Source organism: Martes martes, assembly GCF_963455335.1.
Source record: "Martes martes genome assembly, chromosome: 17".
In the NCBI taxonomy this organism is placed as follows: Eukaryota; Metazoa; Chordata; class Mammalia; order Carnivora; family Mustelidae; genus Martes; species Martes martes.
In genome coordinates, this window is record NC_137905.1 from 56,411,351 (window position 1) to 56,436,950 (window position 25,600).

The following is a 25,600-nucleotide window of genomic DNA, read 5'->3' on the forward strand; positions in this document are numbered from 1 at the left end:
TCTATATATTTAAGAAAGCTGAATTAAACTATTCGCTGCATGCAAATATTTGAATCATGTGGATGACAGAAATGGAACTTTTGGGGAAAAAACGTAAGCAGTAAGAGCTCAGATAATGTTGAATTGTGCGGGGTACCTGGGTGGCTTGGTGGGTTAAGGCCTCTGCCTTTGCTCGGGTCATGGTCTCAGGGTCCTGGGATCGAGCCCCGCATCAGGCTCTCTGCTCAGCAGGGAGCCTGCTTCCCCCCCTCTCTCTGCCTGCCTCTCTGACTACTTGTGATCTCTGTCTGTCAAATAAATAAATAAAATCTTTAAAAAAATTTAAAAAAATTTGAATTGTGCCCTTTTCTTACTAAAGGCAAGGGCAGACTTAAAAATTGTTCAAAACTGTTGTGTCTGGGTGGCTCAGTCACTTCAACCACCAATTCAAGATTTTGGCTCAGGTCATGATCTCAGGGTCCCAGGATTCAGCCATGGATTCAGCCCATAGGCTCCATACTCAGTGTGGAGTTGGGCTTGAGATTCTCTCTCTCCCTCTCCCTCTGCACCATACCCCTGAACTCCCTCTCTCTCAAAAATTGTTCAAAATTATGAATGAGAATTCCTAGAAAGACAATGCAGGTAGCTACTTAAATTTAGAAACACAATGTATAACTTTCAAAATAATTAGTGTAATTGTAGAAAAAAATAAATATTTTTCAGCTATTTTTAAAATTTAATTTAAAAAAATTGAAGTCTAATTAACACAGTGTTGTATTAGTGCCAGGTGTACAATAGAATGGCTCAACGGTTCTAGCCATCACTCAGAGCTCATCACAGTAGGTGAACTCTTCATCCCCTTGATGCATGTGCCCTCTGCCAACCACCAGTCTCCCTATATATTTAAGAGCCTGGGGATTTTTGTTTATTTCTCTCTTTTTTATCTTTGTTTGTTTGGAAAACACATGAATCTTCATCAAACAAGAAGTCTGGGAAGTCAGGGGTACCTGGGTGGTTCAGTCGTTAAGCATCTGCCTTCAGTCTAGGTCATGATCCCAGGGTCCTGGGATTGAGCCATGGATCAGGCTCCCTGCTCAGCGGGACGCCTGCTTCTCCCTCTCCGACTCCCTCTGCTTGTGTTCCCTCTCTCCGTGTGTCTCTGTCTGGCAAATAAATAAATAAAATCTTAAAAAAAAAAAAAGAAGTCTCGAAAGTCAGAAGGAACCTAAGAGAATGTAGGGCATCTTAATAAGTGGGGAGAAAAGGACATCCTGTACACCACTGCTGAGAATTTAAACTGGTGGCTCCATGATGGAAAAACAGTATGGCGTTTCATCAAAAACTTAACCCTAGAATGGCTCAATGTCCATCAATATCACTTCTAAGTATGTATGAAAAGAAAGGAAACAGGATCTTGTAGAGGTGTCCACACTCCTATCTTCATGCAGCATTATTCACAATAGCTGAAATATGGAAACAACGAAATATGGAAACAAACATCAATGGCCTACAATGATTGAATGGATAAAGAATATGTCGTATATATACATATGAGTATTATTCAGTCATAAGAAAGAAGGAAGTTCTGCTGTTTGCAACAAGGATGGACCTTGAGGGCATTATACTAAATGAAATAAATCAGACAGAGGAAGACAAACACGGGATGATTTAAATATGGGTGGAACCTACAGAAGTCATCCTCGTAGAAGCAGAAACAAAGAAAGGTTGACGGTGATGAGCAGGGGCAGGGTGGGTGTGGGAAGCGGGGAAATGGTGGCCAAAGGCTACCACTTTCCAGGTATAAGATGACTAAGTTCTGGAGATGTAATGCACAGCGTTGTGATGATAGTAAATACTACTGTATTAAGTCTGAGAAAGTTGCTCATAGAATAGATCCTCAGTGTTCTCACCACAAAAAAAGGTAATTATGTGATGTGAGGGAGGTGATAGTTAAAGACATGGCGGTAATCACCTTGCAGTATCTGTCAATCAGCACCTTACACCTTAAATTTCCATGTTCATAAGGTGTGTTTTCAGTCCACAGCACCTCCGTTCCATTTCTGCCAGACCTGGTCCTCAAACTGAAGTGAGTGTGTAGTAGGCAGCAATCGGTTAGGTGTTGCTTCTTCTTACCCATTCAGGTACCCTTATGTGTTTTGATAATCCGTTTACACTGAAAGTGGATATTGATATGTGAAGACTCGCCATTGACATCTGATTTGTTGTTTTCTAGCTTCTTTGTTTCTTTCTGACTCTCATGAGGGGGTAACAGGGTCAGAGAGAAGAGAGTCACAGGATGTCCTATATGAGGAATTTGATGTAGAAATTCTACAGGAAAGGGGAGCCACTCCTTCCTCATGCACTTTCTCCAATTCCCCCTCATCGGGGACCAAGATGAGGCCTGATGGGGTTGAATCCTACCTCTGAAGTGGCCAACACATCTTTACGGATGACCTTCAGCCCAGGTCAGATTCATGGGGAAGGATGAGGTCTGAAAGTCACATAAACCGATTTTAAATCCTTAATTGCATACCCTGTGATCTTCAAGTGTTTGTTGAGAGACCCACCTTCTCACTTGGGACATGGCTCATTCTTTGGTCAGACTAAGGTGAGGGTGAACGGGTAGATGGGGAACATGTTTTGAGGGGACCTCAATGCCAGCATGTGAAGTATTGGCTACGTTCATTCAAGAACGACTTTGGTTGATACTCAAGATCTAGAGAAAATCGAGGCTCGGTCCATCCCACTCGAGGTGGCAGTGACCGGAACCTCGAAGAGAGAAGGACACACACACACACATCGGTGGGTATTCTCAGCAGGTGTGCTGCGTTTGGCTCCTCCTCACGTGGGAGAGACGACTGTAATCATGACTTCCTAACTCTGCATTCAGTGAATTCCCACAGTCGGCTTCAACGTGGCCACAGACAGTATTTTCACCAAAGAAAGGAATAAAGGCCTTAAATCTGGACTATTGCAAAAATGGCATTTTCTTAAAGCCAGTTGACCCACAGCTTGTGGTTCTCACTACACACACTGGATGCTCATCCCAAGTGATGATACCTCTGGAGAAACTGTATCGGTTATCATGTGATGAAGAGAGAATGTCTTGTGGATCCAGATTCTTTTTTTACAGAGTGATTTTCAATGTATTTTTTCCAAACTGGACTTGCTGTGCATCCACCTTTTCAGTACTTAAAACAGAATCTCTGTTTGAGCTGAGGAGTACACACAACGGGGAATAGAGGAAAAAGCATTCCATGAAACTGGACCAGAGAAAAAGCGTGGACCCAGAGCTACTGGGGGATTAGCCTAAAGTAATAGGGTTGAAGAAAGAAGGAAGCCAGTTCAGAAAGTGTCAAGGAAAAGCACGACGGAGAAGTGCTGGGGAGAGAAATTACCATAGTTTAATTGCCAAAGAGGCACCATAGCACCAACCCAGACATTTTCCTGCCCCCAAACCATGTTAACACCCAGAATATTGTCAGTAGAATGTTTCCCCAACTTATGCGCAGATATTCTTCCAGAATCTCTTGGTATCATCAATTCCATTTTCAAAGTTCTACGTCCCTGTCCGTCTTCTCGCTCTCACGTGTATGTCCCGGCTGCATCTTGGGGTCTTTCCTGATGGTGCCGAGCTTGAAAGAGCAGCACCCCGAGAACCGTCAGGATCAGGGCAGAGATCCCCAACCGGATGAGATTCTCCACTGTGTAATCTTGGCTGTTTGACCCTAGAGATCGTGGACAAAGAGATTGTGGTGGTCAGAGCATGTTGACAGGACCCTGGCATCCTACATGTCCACCTTCCTGCATTTATTGACAGGATGTGTCTCTGTGAGCCCCTCATGTAACTCAGAATTTCTCCTTATTCATCCATTCTGGATGCTGACTTGCTTTGTGGTTCTCTGAGGGCACCAGCTACACCTGAGAAGCAAAAATATAGAGCCTGTGGTTGGGGAGACATAGAAAAACTTAAGTAATCTCTTTTCTCCTCTCCAGGGAGTCCCTGAAACTTGCTAATACCATCTCAGTTCCTTAAGGTGAGCGTCTCCAGGGTGTCACCCTCCGTCTAATTAGGAGGCAATAATAAACATAGGAAGCTTCATTTTTATCCTGAGGACCAGGAACATGGAGGAGTGAAAAGCAGGGTCCACCTTTTCATTCCTGCACATCAGCCAGCTCCTTCTGGTCCCTGAGTTGGGATTATATATTTCTACATCACTTTCCATCTTTATCTATACATGTGTTCTTTTTTGAAAATAACATGTGATCTGACAAACACTGGCTGTTATCCACAATGAATGAATCATTGAACATTACACCAAACATTAATAATGTACTTATAAGTTGGCTAATTGAACTTAATAAAAAAAAATATTGGATTATATAGCACACATCAGACATTTTTCTATGAATAAGGATTTCCATAATTCACATCACTGCTAATCATTCACTCAATGTGTTGTCTAGATATAAAGGCAGATGAGAACCAGGCAAAAACAATCAAAACAAAACAACAAAACCTCACCTGATCAAAGATAAAAGAAAAAAACTGAGATGGGCACATGGACGAACATACAGAGATCGGTCTCAGAATATCAAGGAATACCAGTAACTTTAGGACTGGGGAGGGAACGCTAGACATGAATTCTTATGGAAGATGTTTTGGAGGATGGCCTGATCCGGCTGACACCTTGGTGCTATTGGAAATTGGGCAGAAATCTAACCTTTCTCTCTTTCCTTTCACATCATGCCAGGAGTTACTGATGGAGAAAGGGCATGTTCAGATACAGAAGTCCCAAGAAAGAGGAATTCCTGAAATATCTTCCAGAGAATTCCCTGGTACCAAATTTCCAATCTGCTTTAGTCTTTTGAAATGCAGGGTAGGATTCAACCTTTGGTAACTGGGAGAACAAAGTCTCAGATATGAATGGAATTTTGTCAGTGTCTCAGTCATGATTGTCTGATCCAGCTCAGCTCGAGCTGCGACTTCCAGGGACTCCCCAGCCCCCCGACCTGAAGATGAGAGTCACCCTTTACTGTGCTCTACCTACGGTGGGCCTGGTTCCCCAGGTGCTGCGATAGTCTGACTTTCTACATAGCAGCACCACGGACAGAGACAGCCAGGTCTTCTCTGCACCTGACCTGGGCTTCCTCAGGCTTTTCCTCTCCCACTAACACACAGTTGCCCCCATGATCTCGATATGGCTGGAGACACGAGGTGACTCTCTTCAAATGCCCCCAACCCCAACTTCCAGGTCCGGTGGGAACAACCCCTGTGTAAATATATGAAGTGCAGAGGATCAACTTAGTTCAGCCCAGGACTGGAGAGGTTGTGTGTGCTCTAGGCCAAGAGGACTCTGTTCGCAGCAGATGCCAAGATTGTCTGTGGGGTGCGGGAGTGTAGACTCCAAAAGAAGGGGGTGCTGAGGGGCTGTGCTGGGTCTTCTGTCCCACTCAGCCCTACTGCTCCTTGTCACCGCTTGTCTTTTATACTCTTTTGTCTCCTCCCTGCACTCACCTAGTCCTGCCTCTGTCCCTCTGGTGGGGTAAGACAGGGAGAGGGCATGGCACTCTCCGTCTTTTCATCCCCCCAGAGAGGGGTAACCCTCTGAGCTCCCTGTTGTTCCCTCCTTCCCCTCCCAGCCCACAGCACTCCAGGGACAGGACTGTGTCTCGAGCATCAGAGCACTCAATGGACATGGGGTGTGGGATCCTCACCTGAGACCAGGAGCTCCAGGGGGTCACTGGGCTGTGACAACAGGTAGGGGGAGTTGCTGTGTGAGCCGTAGCACCGGTAGGTCCCCTGGAGGTCTGAGGTCACAGGACTCAGGGTGAAGTTGACCTGATAAGGTGTTGCTGTGTCCTGCAGACGAAGGACCTGGGGAGGAGCGAGGGACCCCTCCTTGGATAGGTGGAAGGTATCAAACCACATCTCTGAGCGACACTGCAGGGTCACGTTCTCTCCCCAGGACACTGAAGTCCCCGACTCGGCTGAGAGGGACGGTTTCTCATACATTCCTGGGGGAGAGGAAGATCATGACACGTAAAGAGCCACCCCCTCTCCACATGCCCTTGACCCTGGTTGGGGGGCCACCATCCTCTCCCAGGGACTCTGTGTGGTACGCCCTCTCAGCACCTCCCATCTCCCTGAGTGGGTGTCCTTTATCTCCATGGCCCTCTCTGTCCCTTTCTCAGTCCCTGTCTCTAGACTACATGCCCACTGCAGCCTCTGATCCTGGCACTCTGCCTGAACCCCATCACCCAGGGGCAACCATGGTCCCAGACCCTGAGCAAACAATTAGCACATGGGTCAGGAAGCTCCTCATCTGTCATCTGGATGCCCAGAGGGGCACTGGGGGCCGACCAGGTGGAGGAGAACTTGTGTCCACAGTAGCATCGATACTGGCCCCCGTGGGTGGGGCTCACAGGGCCCAGGGGGAAGTTGGAGCTGGGTTGCTCTTCTAGACGTTGGGGAGCTCCGAGCTCCTCGTCCTTGGTCAGAGCGAATCTGTCAAACCCAGTCTCTGAGCGACACTGGAGGGTCAGGCTGTCTCCAGACTGCACCAGGGAGCCCAGCTGGGCCAAGAGGGAGGGCGCCCTGTAGACACCTGGACAGCAGGGGACAGTGGTACTGGGGACGCACTCCCCTCATTGGCCCAGGGCCTGCAGTGAGGCTCTCATGGACCCCTCGCAAGTTCTCCCACCTGTGGTTCTGGCCCCAGGACAACAGTGTCACTTACCCCCCATCAACCCCAGGATTCCACTGTGCATATGGCTTAGGTCAGTCATCTGGGCCCAGGAGGTAGATGGGGTGAGGCAGGGACCCCCTCACCTGTGACCTGAAGGTGCAGAGGGTCACTGGGCTGTGACCACGAATCCGGGTACAAGTCGGAAGAAACATAGCATCTGTAGGTCCCCGCATGGGAGGTGTTCACGGGGCCCACGTGGACGAGTCCCTGCCCCCTCTCACGACGGAACGTCCAGTCCAGGTTTTGGGGTGCATCAGCCCCCTGATCCTTCAGCAGACGGAATGACCCCCAGGGCCATGGTGAACTACAGGAGAGGGACACGTTCCCTCCCAAGGCCACCACAGGGCCTGGGTTGGCTGAGAGGGAGGGTGCGTCATCCTGTCCTGAGGGAGACGGAGGGAGCTCATTATAGGGACCATCACCCCATGGACCCCACAGACCTCATGTACTGTAGGCTGTGAACAAGGGGCCCTGAAGCCACAGTCCATTCTCTTCCGCCTGGAGGAAGGGCCCAGGGGGAGGGGACCAGCTCCTGCCCTCACCTGTCATCAGCAGAGACAGGAGGTCACTCAGCTCTGACCAGCTCTCCCCGCTCTGATATAAACACTGGTATCACCCTACATTGTGTGAGCTCATGGGTATAATGGAGAAACCGGGCTTATTGCTGGAATCCCATGAGGTCTCCAAGGTCTCCGAGGGCACAGAGACCCTGTCTTTATACATATAGTAGCTGTCAGCCTGACACCAGATGGTCACACGGCTCCCCTTGGTGACCATGGGGCTGGGATCAGCCCAGATGGAGGGCTTAGGGAGGGTCCCTGGAAAGGAATCAGATGGGGAGTTGCAAGGGAGCCCTTCTCCTCTCAGCTTCCCACCTGTCACCCCAAGGCCCCTCCCACATGAGTCACCATCAGCCCTGACCCTCTTGCATTCCAGCTGCTTAGGGGGTGGTTGGTGGAGGCAGGAGATTGGGGAAGACTCACCCGTCCGTTCCTGGTCCCACATGTCCCAACACAGCCCTGGAAGAGAGTTCCTGTGAGTGCTTCCCACACCCACACGTAGATGCTCCAGGCCTGGTCTGGGCCCCTGGGTGCTGGGGGTCACATCTGGGGCTGAGCACATGCCCCCCCCAGAAGTTCTGCCCCTACTGATCCTCCCCAGTCCTGAGGTCTCCTAGGGACCAGAACCGGGGGGCAGGAAGGGGAGCGACCCCATCCCTCCTCTTTTCCAGAAAGCTCACCGAGGCAGAGAACAGCAGTGAGGGTCAGGGTCCTGGCACTGCCCCCCATGGTCCCCAGCCGTGCAGACAGCTTATAAAGTCCTCAGCGTGTGCTGGATGGACAGATGCATGGGGTGTGGTACAACCCAGGCCCCGAGTTCCTCATCACGGGTCCTAGAGGTGGGGCCTCACAGGAAGGAGAAGAGCCCCCGCCAAGGCGTCTCTCTGCTCTCCCTGAAGGGTGACCCGAGAGCAGCAGGTCCTGGGATCTTCGGACCAGACTGAGTCTCGCCAGACCCCCCTCTCTCTGCTTCCTCCCCAGCAAGCCCAACTCTAGAGAGCAACACTGGTTCTAGCACTCGAGGCTGGGGGAGGTAGGGCAGGGCCTGGGAATCATCCCAATTTCAGTTCTACTTCTGCCCTGTCTCACACAGAAGCTGGATGACTTGGGCTGAGACACTTCCCTTTCCTGAGCTTCTGTCAATGCATATTTTCATCCTTCCTCCCACCACGCTGGCAGTCAGCCCCTGTTTAGTGAGCAGTGGCCACATCCGGTCATGGTGCCAGGCATGGGGACTCATTGGTGAGGGGACAGTCTCGTTCCTTCCCTGGATACACGGGGCTGTGACAGTGACATCAGACAATACAAACCCTTGACAAAGGGAAATCAGCCCATAGTTTTCGTAAACCTAAGAGAAGGAGAGAAATCGAGAACAGAGAGGTTCAGAGCCAGGTGGACATCTCGCAAGCTTAGTCACTGGTGGTGGGGACCCTCTGGGATGGAGAGTCCAACACAAGATGGGATGAGCGCAAGTGTGGTGAGTGGTGTCATCCTTGCCCAAGATGCTGAACTCTCCTGGAACTGCGTCCTCAGCGAGTGGGGGACCCGCTCCCACACAGCCTCTTACTGCCCCACACGTGTTCTGGATTTTACCTTCAGGAGCAGGAAAATCGTCAGCAAGGTAATGTGTGAACAGACGCTGCTGTGAGGAGATCGCTGCCAGGGAGCCCGCGGTCTGCGGGAGGAGGGTATGGTACCCAGCAGCGATGACACCCTCATCTTCAACGGCTGCCTCCCTGATGAGCTGACCGGACTTCTAAGTGCTGTTTGTGGTGTCTTGTGAGCTGCTCACAGAATCCCACGAACATAAATACTCACACAGATGGTAGGAAGCGTCCGTACTGGTTCTTTTTTTGTTTTCATGGCCTAGGAGGTTTGGAAGGAGTCTGCACTGTTGAGATCGTCTCTGCCATCACATCCCAGGAAGACATGCACGTGGTTATGACTGTGTGTGTGTGTGTGTGTGTGTGTGTTTAGAGGGGAGGTGGTGAACTGGGATGAGCTTGCTTGTGGGGAGGGGAGGGCCCTGCTGGGGCTGGAGAGGATAGCTCAGTCTGGTTGTCAGCCCGTGAAGGGTCCGGTGTAGAGACTGGGTGTCACTGCAGTAAGGTAGAGACAGGTGGGCGGGTTTTGTGCAGGGGAGGGGCAGTGATGAGTAGGTATGGAGCCATGAGAGTAACAGTTCCTCAGGGATTCAGGGCCTGGAGGAGAAGCAAGAGAGGAAGGCTGATGGGGTGGCTCCAACAGGACGTCTCCAGTCTTCCACTGATCCTGACTGTGGTGTAGACGGGTTCATGGAAGGACGGCTCAGGGAAAGACCTTGTGGAGACGTCATCGTGTGTTTATTTGACTGGAGGAGCCACTGGGGCTATCCAGGATGGGTGACCCCAGAGAAGGTTGGGAAATATGTTTCTAGACTAAACTGACTCGCAGAGGGAACCACCACTTGGCTCTGGACTTGGGGTTGTGCTTGTTTTCTTCACACACTATCTCTCTATCACGTTCTCTGTTTCTGGGACAGCACTACCTTCCAGAAAACCCGAGTCATTCCTGCCTCCGCACGGCCTCTTGTCCCCCAGGCATTAGCTCTTCTAGATTCTGTCTCCATGCTTTGTGCAAACCATTAGCTGGACGCTGTTAATGCTTGTTAATCCATCATCAGCTGGTGGACATTTGCCACCACCTTTTGTCCCTTGTGAGTCCTTCTATGAACTCACTTTGTAGTGTCTCCTCAGTTACATGGATACAATTCTCCTTCATGTCGCTTTTCATTGTGGTAATAAGAGAGCTTCACACGAGATCTACCCTCTTTACAGATTTGTCAGGTCCCTCTTGTTCGCTCTAGGCGTGGGGTTGTATCGGGATCTCCAGGACTGTCTATCTTGCAGAACTACAACTTATGCCCAGTAGTGGAATTTCTTGGTGACACAGTGCTTCTGGGTTCAAGTTTTTAAGGATCTGGAATCTCTCAGTTTCATGGGCCTGTGTGCTCCTGTCCCTCCCACGACTGATAGCACACGGTAACTATTCACATCTCATCTGGAGTCCTGGACCCTCAGTCCAAACTGGGCCAAGAGAAATAGAAGTAATCATTCCACATAAAATGCGAGGAAACCTGGGTGCACTTTAGGACTATTAGAGTGACATTAATGGGTTCTAGGTTGACTTGAACTGTTTTGTCACATCAGTTCTGCACATTCCTCGCCATCGGGCACCTCACAGTGGGACCCTGAAGTTGCCTATGAAGGGAGGAGTTACACCGAAGATACTGGCCAATGCCCCGAGCCAGCATTTTGCACACGGGTTTCTCAGAGGCAGCACACACAGGCCATCTGGTGGAAGTGAAGGATGCACTGAGGGTGTGGGGGCATCTCCTGGATTTATCCCTTTCAGGCTGCATCTTTTGATGCCAATTTATGATTCATTCAAACAGCCTCCATTATTTGAAATGAGAGTTGGAGACCCCTTCACATTCCTCAAGGTGTATGGTGATTACAAGGGAGGAAAATGGGAAAATGCATTAACTGAAATTGGAACCAGAGCATGGCAGTGTATGGAGATGTGGACTGAAGTCTGCCATGTCGGTGTCAGCTGCTTGGGGGAGATGAGAGCCAGTGAAGACAACTCACCAGGGGTTGGGAAGGGGAGTCCATAATTCAAAGGCAGAAGAGGGCATACATTGTCTCTGCACTGGGAGCCATGATTCCTCTTCCTCCTCACAATGACCTGCAGACAGTTCACAAGGCACATACCCCACATGCTCTTCCAGAACCTTCTGGGCACACAAGATGTACTTCCCAGGCTCTGTCATTCTGATCGTTGCATTGTACTCTCTTGTGTTTGCCTCCTGGCCGCATCTTGGGCTCTTCTCTCACCGTACCAAGCCTGACAGAGGAGAATCCTGAAGACCACTAGGATCACAAGCAGCCATGCCCATGCGGATGAGAGCCTCCACTGTGTAGTCTGGGGTGTGGGAGGCTAGGAGTTAAGGTAGAGAGGTCACAGAGGTCAGAGCAGATGAAAATCACCCAGGACCTTGGGTCTGCACCCAGGGCACCTCCTCCCCTTGACAGCACTTAACCATCCATGCCAACCCCATGCCATCCACTTCTCCCCAGCGTGGGTGTCTGCCTTGTTTTGTGACAGGCTGATGGTATCAGCTGCTTTTGAGAACCATAAAAGTATGGGGGGAAATGAGGTGCTGATGGGACTCAAACTTGTCTTCTGGGCTCTGTGTTCTTGTACCTGCCCCATTTCCTGCAGGGAACAGGGCCAGGGTCCAGGAGGGCTGGCGCTCTCCTTCCTTCATCAGGACGAACCTGTGGAATCCCATCCTTGAGGCACACTGGAGGGTCACATTCCCTCCTGAGGTCACGACAGGGCTGGGCAGGGCTGAGAGGCTGGGTTTGCCCTGGGATCCTAGGAGGGCAGGAGGGGGTGGAGTTAAATGGGGCTCAGACCACCCATATTATCCCCAGGCTGGGCTGTGAGAGGGAGACCCCTGAGAACAGACCCCCTTCCTGAGGGCAGAGCCTCGGGCTGGGACCCTGAGTTTGCTCGCACCTGTCATCACCAGCACCAGGGGGTCAGTGAACACTGACCAGCCAGTGGGACTGAGATAGTCACAACGATATCTTCCTGTATGTATAACTCTTATGTATCTGATGAAGAACTTGGCCTTGTCCCCGGGCTCCAGTGGCTTCTGTCTGTTCAAACAAAACGAGACTGAGACAAAGTGAAAGTGATTCAAAGCTCTATTTTATGCCAAGTATTAGAAATCAGACTGATTGGTCAGGGGAACAAGACTGAAACAAGATGAAAGTTATGCAAAGCTCTATTCTATGCTAAGCATTAGAAGTCAGACTGACCGGCCAGGGCCGTCTCTGAAGAGAGTGATCACATCCAGTTTATAGGCTCAAGAATTGACTGACTGACCGGTCAGGGCCGCCTCCGAAGAGGGCGACCCCTCCCCATCTTACAGACTACCTTTTATAGAGCAAAAGTCTGGCCACACATAGGAGGCCAATGAGATTGTAGTCATGTTAGGTCACACGCAGGTGGCCAATTGAATTACAATTTACCCTATAGTAGCTGTTTGATCTAACCTATTACTCTGGTCAGAATTGGTGCTCAAGGTTGGCGCCCAAATGGTGGGGTTTACATTCTTTGGTGGTTAGGGGAAAGGTATGTGTGTTTCTTACTGATTGGATGTCTCCACCTGGCCCGACTTGTCCTTGTATTCTGGGCTCTGTTATCAAGAACTGGCCGACCTGGCCTTGTATTCTGGGCTCTGTTATTAGGAGCTAGCTGACCACATTTTACTGGTTTCCCAGACTTGCTTCTGAGTAAGTTTCTCTGGGGGGAAGGGGGCAGGGTCAGTTTCAGTTTTACTGCACAAACAACAAAATGGCTTTTAACCAAGATGGAGTCGCTCTGGCTAGATAGGTCCTTACATTCCCCCCTTTTCATTGGAGATTAGTCAAATCTTTGACTTTTCAGCTAGTCTTTTGTTCTCTTATTATTTTCCCCTGAACAATTTTGACCCTTAAATTTTTAAGGTAGTTGAAGGTGGAAGGTCTCATCTTCTGTAATGTCTTCCTGCTGAATAGGGGCGTAGAGTTGTCCCTACCTATTTGGGTCAACATTGATCAGTTGAGGAGTGTGTAGGGGAGTTATGAAAGATGGAGGCAGTTGAATCCAGCGCTGACAGTGAAGAAGTGTTTCTATGCGTGGTAAGGATCATCTGTTGTCGTGAAGTCATTGCAGTAATGGAGTCTCATCACCAAGTAGAGAAACATTGAACAAAGCAACATACTAAAATTAATGAGGCTATAAGAATGAGAAGCCTGAAAAGGAGATTTGTCCATCCATCGCCAGTCTCCAGAATTAACTTTGTCAAGGTCTCTTTAAGAGTCTGGTTTATTATTTTTTTACTTATCTGGAGTTTTGGGGCCGGTAGGTACAGTGTAGTTTTTAAGTAGTGTCCATGGCCTTGGCCAATGTCTGTGAGATTGAACTCACAAATGCAGGGCCGTTGTCTGATCCGATCATGAGAGGTAATCCAAACCTAGGAATTCTTTTTTAGTAGCTTTTGGCTACCACTCCTGTCTTTTTGTGTTCGGCAGAAAAAGCCTCTACCCAGCCTGAAAAGGTATCCATAAAAACTAACATGTACTTGTGTCCATATTTTCCCGGTTTCATCTCTGTAAAATTTATTTCCCAATAAATTCCTAGTTCCTTACCTCTTTTTCTTCTCCCTCTTTTCATTTTAATTCTTCCCGCATTTACCACCTGACATTGAGCACATTTATCAACCATATCCTGAGCCATACGCTCTAATTTAGAAACCTGGAACTGTTTGCCCATAAGCTTTTTAAGCTTGCGTGTTCCTAAATGAGTGCCCTGATCTATTTGGCTTACTAATTTCTTTTAGTCTTCGAGGAAGAATTAACTTTTCTATTCTAGTTTTAGCCCAATCCCCTTTATAATCTAATTTAGTCCATTTCTGTAAATATACTTGCATCCTTGACCAGGAGGACCATGGCAGCAATTATGCGGAGGCAAGGGGGAACCCAGCCGCTACTGGATCTAGTTTCTTGTTAAGATAGCTACTGGCCTTTGCCATGGCCCCAGAGTCTGAGTCAAAACTCCTTCAGTCACCCTTGCCTTTTCATCCACATACAAGTAGAAGGGCTTGGTAACATCTCGATTGGCCAATGCTGGGGCACTCAGTAAGGCTGTTTGTAATTTCCAACTTTTGTAGCAACATGGACAGGACTGGAAGAGATTATGCTGAGTGAAATAAGTCAAACAGAGAGAGTCAAGTATCATATGGTTTCACTTATTTGTGGAGCATAACAAATAATGTTTGTAATTTCCAAAATGCTCCTTCTGCCTCAGCTGTCCATAGTGAGTCCTCCCTTAGTCCGTTCGTAGAGAGGTCAGGTAATCTCTGTGAACCGCGGTATCCACAGCCTGCAGTAGTCCACCGTCCCAAGAAATTTCCTCGTGGAGATCAAAGCCTTAATAAGTGGCATGGCTCTGACAGAGCTGTGCTTTCTTTGCTGACATCCAATACCCTTTTTCCTGCAGAGTCTGTAAGAGCTCTCATCCCCCAAAAGCATGACTCATAGTCCTCAGTGGCTATTTCCATTATTCCCACTAACTCAGTCAGATTCTTCCTTTTAAATCCTTCAATTTTTTGAAGTTTCCTCCTTATCTCTAGGGCTGAGTGACTGGCAAAAATAAGATCGTCTAAAGGAGCTGTCGTGCAACTTCTCTGAAGTTTACCTCAAGTTGCCTAGCTTAGGTAAACAAACATTTAAAGACAAAATTTAGAATTTAACATCCATAAAGGTGTGTTATCAAAACATAATTTTTTCTCTAAAATAACCCTCATTTCCAGAGATAGCCAAATCAGGACCAATTTTTTTGAAAAACAAGTCCAGTTTTAATAAACTTGGCCTAATTATTTACATAAGCTCAGCAAGAACAGTGAGTGATCATATAGACTTTTAGAATCTGCCTTGCTGGAATTTTTATAAGGAATCTCTAGGTTGAATTTTAATAGCCTCTCCGGGCCAGAAGCCAAGCCACATACTTGCCATCAGACATGCCTGCAATACCTGTCGATTTGGGCGAATTCCTCTTCCTGAGGTTCCCAAAGTATCCCGCAAGGAAGTGACATTCTTTACTCCCCTGGTGAGGCTGCTGGGAACTCTGTAAGCAAGGTGTCAGGCCAACAGTTTCAAAGGGCTTTACAGCTCCAGGTTTTATAAAGTCAACCTTAGTTCCTTTAAGCTGTCTGGTCATGTCTGAGCCTTTTTCAAATATGATATTCCAGTCAAAGCCTTGGCGAAATAACCGGTGTTTCCAATGCTGTCCTGTTACAAGGAGAACAGATTCTTACTGAACTTATGCAAATGACTGGTTACCATGGAGGAAAGAATACTTGCTGAGACCTTTTGAGTTTTAGAGGGTTCAGATAGAGAGAAAAGTTGAATGCTTTGATTTGTTTACAACTGAATATTTTTCCGTTTCTCTAAGTTACAGATCCTTCCATGTTACTAATTCTGGTTTAGTTTGAATGTAGCTTTTACTCCTGGAAATTCCTACCCATTTTAGTCCCAGGATTTTTAATATATCATATACCTGTATTAGTCCTGAAAGTTCTTTATATGAATTTTCTTTAAGGCAAAATTTATTTTATAAGAGAATAAAACAAAACATAGAAACTGGGTTTTCTCTGGGCAGGCAAAGAGAAAACTATTTATATTTTCTTTTTAACAGTAGATTAATTAATCTAGGAAAACTTTGTACTTGAGTGGATCATCAATATAGATTTGCCATGACTCAGGGCTTTAGTCTTCCTTTCTTAAGTACTATGCCCCATTTGAACAGAAACATTTTATAGGAAAAGATTCATTAGTCTTTTTCCCTTTTTGTGAATAAATCCACCAAAACTGATCTAATGTGGTCAAATTTTTAACATATTTCATTGTTTCCTTTCAAACCCATAAACCAAGGCAAATAAAAGTCACTTCCCCCAAACCTTCTATGACTTACTATATAACCTCAAGTTTATCTCCTTTCATGTTCTGGTGCAACCAGACTTTTTTTTAAAGACAAAACTACTCACTCTCTTAGGCCTTCTTTTTTGTGTGTACAGTTAATCTCAGTCCATCCTGACCATACCTAAAATTCTTTTTCTGAAGATTTCCTTTCACAAACCTTCTACAACTTGCTTTTGCATTAAGGTTTTGTCCCAAGCCATTTTCTTCCAAACAACCATTTCATTTAGGACAAAATTACCTTCTCTTACTTTTAACAAAATGCATTCTCATTTTTAAAATCTTTCTTACATTTCTCCTACTTTCCTACATACAGGATTGCTTTCCTCATTTCCATCAGCCTTACAGGTAGCAGAATTTTGTACTCTTAGAAACATCTTAATCTCTAGTGAAGACTAAATATAAACCAATTGTGAACAGTTACAACAGAATTCTTTAGATGGAAAATTATGGATCAGTTAAGTACAAAACATGTTTACCAACAGATTTAAATATTCTTAGTTTCTTTGCAGTAAGAAGTCAAAAGCACAAACCTATATCCAGCAATTAATGCTTTAGCATTTTATCCCATTTGGTTGAGACCTAGATGTTCATAATTTAATTCCATTTGTCATCTAACCAAAACTTTAAACTTTCAGGTTACCAAATACTTTGAAAGTTACTCTAACAATTACCCATTAAAACTTTGAGACAGACAATTAACCATCTATTCAGTCATCTCTTTGCCAACAGATTTTAGCAAATAACATGAGCTTATTTGATCTTCAGTAAACCTTGATTGAATAAAAGCTTCACATTTACTGCTGTAACTTCAAAGACATATCTATCTTAATTAAACCAATAAACTTAACTTAGTTTAAATACAGATTTACGTTCCACCTGGACCCACTCCACTTCGAATGTTTACCTGAGACCCAGGTGGGAAGTTCTGGAGTGGGGAGTGTTAGGTCCAGGGGGTGCTCTTTTTGCTCCTTGACAGAGAAGGAGCCCTGGTGCAGGAAGCACCAAGGATGGTCTAGAGGCCAGTCATGCAGGCCGCACCCAAGCTGGTGCAGAAACAGAAGGGGGAGACAGAAGAACAAAGTGCTGCCAGAAGGCAGAGAAAGAATTTCCAGTTTTAGAGCTCATCAGCTTCAACAGAGAAACAGACGCCATGCTTTCCCGCCAGCAAGGGTGAGGGGTTAGGCAGTCCATATCGGGCCAGAGAAGACAGGGAATTTCCCCAAAACAAAGGTAGTTTCAGCAGCTGCTTGGAAATATTCCTTATGGTCTCTGTCTCGAGTTAAACCAACCCCAGTTGGCTCCAGTTATAGCCATTAACACAAGAAATGAGTGAGGGAGAAGCCTTACATCTATTAGGAGGAATGGAGAGGTGAAAGTCAGAGTCCCCTTACTCTCTGCTTGCCCCATTTCTTCAAACACAATAAACAACACAACAGACAATAAAAAGACAAGACAAAGACAATCACAGACCCAGCGGCCCTCCCGGGGTCATCCAACATTAAAGGATGGCCATTCAGAAATGCAGAAAGTCTGAAACTTTCCCTTTCATACATCTGTGCTTAGGTTATGAGTTCTTTCCCTAACATCCGAGAAGTGGTCTATCATCAGAGACAGAGGGGTCCTCTGTGTCTGTCCCATCATGTCCCCAGTCCATAACAAGACAAACACACCCACAACAATTAACAAGAACATACTCACAAAGACAGATGATCCGGCATGGCCACGAAGACAGAACTGAAAGGAAGTTAAGGGAGAATCCGACTGCAACGGCAACCGGCTCTCCTCACAGAGAGGACCTTGTCCTCCAGGCAGGGGTAAGGGATGCCTCTTCCACGAATCCCCATAAACTTAACAACCAGCACAACAGACAAAATTCCCATACATTTAACAAACAGCACAACTGACAACAAAAACAAGGCGTCTGACTGCCTAGGGGGACTTGAACCCCCTGGCTGCCTTGGGGGACTATGAACCCCCTGGTGACTGCTTAGGGGGACTCCAATCCCCTGAAATGGTGGGGGATTCGAACCCCATGGTAACCGCTCTGGGGGACTCTAACTCCCTGAACAGCAGGGGACTTGAACCCCCTGTGACAGCCTAGGGGGACTCTAACCCCCTGGCAATCCACCAGTGGAGGGATGGGGCATCCCCGCATCCACTCCAGCCCTGGGGAGCAATACTGCGACCAGTTTCTCCCCGGTGGGCCATACCCCTGGAGCTCCGCAACCAGACAGACAGACAGACAGGATCTTACCTCCGGAGGCTTTTCCAGAAATTCTGATGCTGGCTCAGTTCTCGTCGTTTAATCCCAGATGAGCCCCCAATGTTAGGTCCATTATTAAACAAAACAAGACTGAGACAAAGTGAAAGTTATTCAAAGCTTTATTTTATGCCAAGTATTAGAAATCAGACTGATTGGTCAGGGGAACAAGACTGAAACAAGATGAAAGTTATGCAAAGCTCTATTCTATGCTAAGCATTAGAAGTCAGACTGACCGGCCAGGGCCGTCTCTGAAGAGAGTGATCACATCCAGTTTATAGGCTCAAGAATTGACTGACTGACCGGTCAGGGCCGCCTCCGAAGAGGGCGACCCCTCCCCATCTTACAGACTACCTTTTATAGAGCAAAAGTCTGGCCACACATAGGAGGCCAATGAGATTGTAGTCATGTTAGGTCACACGCAGGTGGCCAATTGAATTACAATTTACCCTATAGTAGCTGTTTGACCTAACCTATTACTCTGGTCAGAATTGGTGCTCAAGGTTGGCGCCCAAATGGTGGGGTTTACATTCTTTGGTGGTTGGGGAAAAAGTATGTGTGTTTCTTACTGATTGGATGTCTCCACCTGGCCCGACTCATCCTTGTATTCTGGGCTCTGTTATCAAGAACTGGCAGACCTGGCCTTGTATTTTGTCTCTGTTATTAGGAGCTAGCTGACCACATTTTACTGGTTTCCCAGACTTGCTTCTGAGTAAGTTTCTCTGGGGGGAAGGGGGCAGGGTCAGTTTCAGTTTTACTGCACAAACAACAAAATGGCTTTTAACCAAGATGGAGTCGCTCTGGCTAAATAGGTCCTTACAGGGTGGACCCAGAGCTACTGTGGGGGATTTGCCTCACATTATAGGGTTGAGGAAAGAAGGAAGCCAGTCCAGAAAGTGTCAAGGAAAAGCCAGGAAGGAGAAGTGCTGGGGAGAGAAATTACCATAGTTTAATTGCTGAAGAGCCGCTATAGCACCGACCCAGACATTTTCCTGCCCCCAAACCATGTTAACACCCAGAATATTCTCAGTAGAATGTTTCCTCAACTTATGCACAGATATTTTTCCAAAAACTCTTGGTATCATCAATTCCATTTTCAAAGTTCTACCTCACTGTCCATCTTCTTGCTCTCACGTGTATGTCCCAGCTGCATCTTGGGGTCTTCTCTGACGGTGCCGAGCTTGAAAGAGCAGCACCCCGAGAACTGTCAGGATCAGGGCAGAGATCCCCAACCGGATGAGATTCTCCACTGTGTAATCTTGGCTGTTTGACCCTAGAGATCATGGACAAAGAGATTGTGGTGGTCAGAGCATTTTGACATGACCCTGGCATCCTACATGTCCACCTTCCTGCATTTATTGACAGGATGTGTCCCTGTGAGCCCCTCACATAACTCAGAATTTCTCCTTATTCATCCATTCTGGAGGCTGACTTGTTTTCTGGTTCTCTGAGGGCACCAGCTACACCTGAGAGGCAAACACAGAGCCTGTGGTTGGGGAGACATAGAAATAGTTAAGTAATCTCTTTTCTGCCCTCCAGGGAGTCCCTGAAACTTGCTAATACTGTCTCAGTCACTTAAGTTGAACGTCTCTAGGGTGTCCCCCTCCATCTAATTAGGAGACAATAATAAACATGGGAAGCTTCATTTTTATCCTGAGGACCAGGAACATGGAGGAGTGAAAAGCAGGGTCCACCTTTTCATTCCTGCACATCAGCCAGCTCCTTCTGGTCCCTGAGTTGGGATTATATATTTCTACATCACTTTCCATCTTTATCTATACAAGTGTTGGGATTATATATTTCTATATAACTTTCCATCTTTATCTATACATGTGTGCTTTTTTGAAAATAACATGTGATCTGACGAACACTGGCTGTTATCCACAACGAATGAACATTGACCATTACACCAAATACTAATAATGTACTTTTATGTTGGCTAATTGAACTTAATAAAAATAAATATTGGATTATATAGCACACATCAGGCATTTTTTATGAGCAAGGATTTCCATAATTCACATCACAGCTAATCATTCACTCAATGTGTTGTCTAGATTTGAAGGCAGATAGAAACAGGCAGAAAAAAACACAACAAACCACCTGATCAAAGATAAAAGAAGATGGGCACTGAGATGGGCACATGGACGAACATAAAGAGATCTGTCTCGGGGTATCAAGGAATACCAGGTAACTCTAGGACTGGGGAGGGAACGCTAGACATGAATTCTTATGGAAGATGTTTTGGAGGATGGCCTGATCTGGCTGACACCTTGGTGCTCATGGAAACTGGGCAGAAATTCAGCCTTTCTCTCTTTCCTTTCACATCATGCCAAGAGTTACTGATGGAGAAAGGGCACGTTCAGAGTACAGAAGACCCAAGAAAGAGGAATTCCTGAAACATCTCCCAGAGAACTCCCTGGTACCAATTTTCCAATCTGCTTTAGTCTTTTGAAATCCAGGGTAGGATTCAACCTTTGGTAACTGGGAGAACAAAGTCTCAGATATGAATGGAATTTTGTCAGTGTCTCAGTCATGATTGTCTGATCCAGCTCAGCTCGAGCTGTGGCTTCCAGGGACTCCCCAGCCCCCCGACCTGAAGATGAGAGTCACCCTTTACTGTGCTCTACCTACGGTGGGCCTGGTTCCACAGGTGCTGTGATAGTCTGACTTTCTACATAGCAGCACCACGGACAGAGACAGCCAGGTCTTCTCTGCACCTGACCTGGGCTTCCTCAGGCTTTTCCTCTCCCACTAACACACAGTGCGCCCCCATGATCTCAATATTGCTGGAGACACAGGACTGCTCTCTTTAAATCCCCCCCAACCCCAACTTCCAGGTCCGGTGGGAACAACCCCTCTGTAAATATATGAAGTGCAGAGGATCAACTTAGTTCAGCCCAGGACTGGAGAGGTTGTGTATGCTCTAGGCCAAGAGGGCTCTGTTCCCAGCAGACATGAAGATTGTCTGTGGGGTGCGGGAGTGAAGACTCCAAATGCTTCTTGGAGGAAGGGGGTGCTGTGGGGCTGTGCTGGGTCTTCTGTCCCACTCAGCCCTACAGCTCCTTGTCACAGCTTGTCTTTTATACTCTTTTGTCTCCTCCCTGCACTCACCTAGTTCTGCCTCTGTCCCTTTGGTCGGGGTAAGACATGGAGAGGGCATGGCACTCTCCGTCTTTTCATTCCCCATAAAGAGGGGTAACCCAGTGGCTGAGCTCCTTGTTGTTCCCTCCTTCCCCTCCCAGCCCAGAGCTCTTCAGGGACAGGACTGTGACTCAAGCATGACAGCCCTCAATGGACAAGGGGTATGGGCTCCTCACCTGAGAGGAGCTCGAGGGGGTCACTGGGCTGTGACAACAGGTAGGGGGATGTGCTGTGTGAGCCGTAGCACTGGTAAGTCCCCTGCAGGTCTGAAGTCACGGGACTCAGTGTAAAGTGGACCTGATAAGGTATTGCTGTGTCCTGCAGACGAAGGACCAGGGGAGGAGCGAGGGACCCCTCCTTGGATAGGTGGAAGGTATCAAACCACATCTCTGAGCGACACTGCAGGGTCACGTTCTCTCCCCGGGACACTGAAGCTCCCAGCTGGGCCGAGAGAGATGGTTTCTTATATATTCCTGGGGGAGAGGAAGGTCGTGACATGTAAAGAGCCACCTCCCCATGTGCCCTTGACCCTAGGTTGGGGGGCCACCATCCTCTCTCCAAGGACTCTGTGTAGGACCCCTCTAAGCACCTCCCGTCTCCCTGAGTGGGTGTCCTTTATCTCCATGGCCCTCTCTGTCCCTTTCTCAGTCCCTGTCTCTAGATCACATCCCCACATCAGACTGTGCTCCTAGCCCTCGGCTTGGACCCCATCACCCAGGGGCAACCGTGGTCCCAGGCCCTGAGCAAGCAGTTAGGACATGGGTCAGGGGGGCCCTCACCTGTGATCCGGATGCCCAGAGGGGCACTGGGGGCTGACCAGGTGGACGAAAGCTTGTGCCCACAGTAGCATCGGTACCGGCCCCCGTGGGTGTGGTTCACATGGCCCAGGGAGAAGTTGGGGCTGGGTTGCCCTTCTAGATGCTGGGGAGCTCTGAGCTCCTCATCCTTGGTCAGAGCAAATCTGTCAAAGCCCTTCTCTGAGCGACACTGGAGGGTCAGGCTGTCCCCATACTGCACCAGGGAGCCTGGCTGGGCTGAGAGGGAGGGCGCCCTGTAGACACCTGGACAGCAGGGGACAGTGGTACTGGGGACCCACTCCCTACATTGGACCAGGGCCTGCAGTAAGGCTCTCATGGGCCCCTCCCAAGTTCTCCCACCTGTGGTTCTAGCCCCAGAATGGCAGTGTCACTCACCCCCATTAACCCCAGGGTTCCACTGGGCATATAGCTTAGGTCAGTCATCTGGGTCCAGGAGGTAGATGGGGTGAAGCAGGGGCCCCCTCACCTGTGACCTGAAGGTGCAGAGGGTCACTGGGCTGTGACCACACATACGGGTATGACTCGGGAGAAACGTAGCATCTGTAGGTCCCCGCATGGGAGGTGTTCACAGGACTCACATGGAAAAGCCCCTTCCGCCTCTCACGACGGAACTTCCGTTCCAGGTTTTGGGGCACATCAGCCCCCCGCTCCTTCAGCAGATGGAATGACCACCGTGGCCAAGATGAGCTACAGGAGAGGGACACATTCCCTCCCAAGGCCACCACAGGGCCTGGGTTGGCTGAGAGGGAGGGTGCGTCATACTTTCCTGAGGGAGAAAGAGGGAGCTGGTTACAGTGTCCATCACCCCACGGACCCCATGGACCCCATGTACTGTGGGCTGTGCAAGGGGTCCCCCTGAAGCCACATTCCATTCTCTTCTGCCTGGAAGAGGGGCCCAGGGCAAGGGGACCAGCTCCTGCCCTCACCTGTCATCACCAGGGGCAGGAGGTCACTCAGCTGTGACCAGCTCTCCCCGCTCTGATATGCACACTGGTATCGCCCTACATCATGTAAGCTCATGGATGTAATTGAGAAACTGGCCTTGTTGCTGGAATCCCATGAGGTCTCCAAAGTCTCCAAGGGCTCAGAGACCCTGTCTTTATACAGATAGTAGCTGTCAGCCTGCAGAGACGCCTGACACCAGATGGTCACACGGATCCCCTTGGTGACCATGGGGCTAGGGTCAGCCCAGATGGAGGGTTTGGGGAGGGTCCCTGGAAAGGAATCAGATGGGGAGTTGCAAGGGGGCCCTTCTCCTTTCAGCTTCCCACCTATCACCCCAAGGTCCCTCCCACATGAATCACTATCAGCTCTGACCCTCTATGCCCCCCGGCTGCTTATGGGGTTGTTAGTGGAGATAGGAGATCTGGCGAAGACTTACCTGTCTGTTGCTGGTCCCACAGGCCCCAACAGAGCCCTGGAAGAGAGTTCCTGTGAGTGCCTCCTACACCCACATGTAGCTGCTCCAGTCCTGTTCTGGGCCCCTGGGTGCTGCAGTCACATCTGGGTCTGAGCACTCACCTCCCCCCAGAAGTTCTGCCCCTACTGATCCTCCCCAGTCATGAGGTCTTCCAGGGACCAGGAACCGAGGAGGGTGACCCCAAATCTCCTCTTTTCCAGAAAGCTTACCAAGGCAGAGAAGAGCAATGAGGGGCGGGGTCCTGGTGCTGCCCGCCATGGTCCCTAGCAGTGCGGACAGCTTCTAAAGTTCTCAGCGTGTGCTGGATAGACAGATGCACGGGGTGTGGTACAACCCACTCCCTTTGTTCCTGGTCATGGGTCCCGGATGGATGGCCTCACCGGAAGGGGAAGAGCCCCCACCAGGGCTTCTCTCTGCTCTCCCTGAAGGGTGGCCTGAGGGCAGTGAGTCCTGGGACCTTTAGACAAGACTGAGTCTCCCTAGACACCACTCTCTTGGTTCCCTCCCCAGCAAGCCCAAGTCAAGCAAGCAACACTGGTTCCAGCACTCGAGGTTGGGGGAGGTAGGGCAGGGCCTGGGAATCAGCCCCATTTCAGTTCCACTTCTGCCCCACCTCACATAGAGGCTGCGTGACCTGGGCTGAGACACTTCCCTTTCCTGAACTTCTAACAATGCAAATTTTCATCCTTCCTCCCACCACACTGGCAGTCAGCCCCTGTTTAGTGAGCAGTGGCCACATCCGGTCATGGTTCCAGGCACTGGGGACTCATTGGTGAGGGGACAGTCTCGTTCCTTCCCTGGATGCATGGGGCTGTGACAGTGACTGACAGTGTGACAGTGACAGCAGACAATACAAACCCTTGACAAAGGGAAATCAGCCCATAGTTTTGGTACACCATAGAGGAGGAGAGAAACCAAGGACAGAGAGGCTCAGAGCCAGGTGGACATCTTGCAAGCTTAGTCACAGGTGGTGGGGACCCTCTGGGATGGAGAGTCCAACACAAGGTGGGACGAGCACAAATGCTCTGAGTGGTGTCATCCTTGCCCAAGGTGCTGAACTCTCCTGGAACTGCTTCCTCAGGGAATGGGGAACAGGCTCCCACACAGGCTCTTACTGCCCCGAAGGTGTTCTGGATTTTACCTTCAGGAGCAGGAAAATCATCAGCAAGGTAACGTGTGAACAGATGCTGCTGTGAAGAGATCACCACTAGGGAGGCCGTGCTCGGCAGGAGGAGGGTATGGTACTCAGCAGAGATGACACCTTCATCTTCAACGGCTGCCTGCCTGATGAGCTGACCGGCATTCTAAGTGGTGTTTGTGGTTTCTTGTGAGCCTCTCATAGAATCCCAGGAACACAAATACAGTCACAGTTGGTAAGATGAGTCAGCGATGGTTCTTTTTTTGTTTTTGTGGCCTAGAATGTTTGGAAGGAATCTGCTCTGTTGAGATCATCTCCGCCTTCACATCTTCAGAAGACACGCATGTGGTTATGACTCTGTGTGTGTGTGTGTGTGTGTGTGTGTGTGTGTGTGTGTGTGTAGAGGGGAGGTGGTGAACTGGGATGAGCTTGCTTGTGGGGAATAGCAGGCCCTGCTGGGGCTGGAGAGGGTAGCTCAGTCTGGTTGTCAGCCCATGAAGGGTCCGGTGTAGAGACTGGGTCTCACTGCAGTAAGGTAGAGACAGGTGGGCAGGTTTCATGCAGGGGAGGGGCAGTGATAAGTAGGTAAGGAGCCATGAGAGTAAGACAGTTCTTCAGTGAGTCAGGGCCTGGAGGAGAAGCAAGAGAGGAAGGCTGATGGGGTGGCTCCAACAGGACGTCTCCAGTCTTCCACTGATCCTGACTGTGGTGTGGACAGGTTGATGGAAGGACGGCTCAGGGAAAGACCTTGTGGAGACGTCATCGTGTGTTTATTTGACCGGAGGAGCCGTTGGGGCTATCCAGGATGGGTGACTCCAGAGAAGGCTGGGAAACATGTTTCTAGACTCAACTGACTCACAGAGGGAACCACCACTTGGCTCTGGACTTGGGTTTGTGTTTGTTTTCTTCACACACTATCTCTCTATCACGTTCTCTGTTTCTGGGTCAGCACTACCTTC

The 25,600-nt window shown here is 48.8% G+C and overlaps 1 protein-coding gene across 1 annotated transcript in view; it reads right to left on the reverse strand.

Moving 5' to 3' along the window:
* Window positions 1–25,600, reverse strand: part of LOC308358437 (paired immunoglobulin-like receptor B) — a gene marked incomplete at both ends in the record, with an annotated part of 92,204 nt that overhangs the window by 32,253 nt on the left and 34,351 nt on the right. The window contains 12 exon segments of the mRNA XM_080828616.1: window positions 5,698–5,995; window positions 6,286–6,587; window positions 6,812–7,111; window positions 8,882–8,963; window positions 11,169–11,266; window positions 11,534–11,707; window positions 11,852–11,994; window positions 19,256–19,394; window positions 21,442–21,738; window positions 22,045–22,326; window positions 22,550–22,849; window positions 23,010–23,297. Of these exon segments, the coding sequence (XP_080684742.1) occupies window positions 5,698–5,995; window positions 6,286–6,587; window positions 6,812–7,111; window positions 8,882–8,963; window positions 11,169–11,266; window positions 11,534–11,707; window positions 11,852–11,994; window positions 19,256–19,394; window positions 21,442–21,738; window positions 22,045–22,326; window positions 22,550–22,849; window positions 23,010–23,297 (2,703 nt within the window).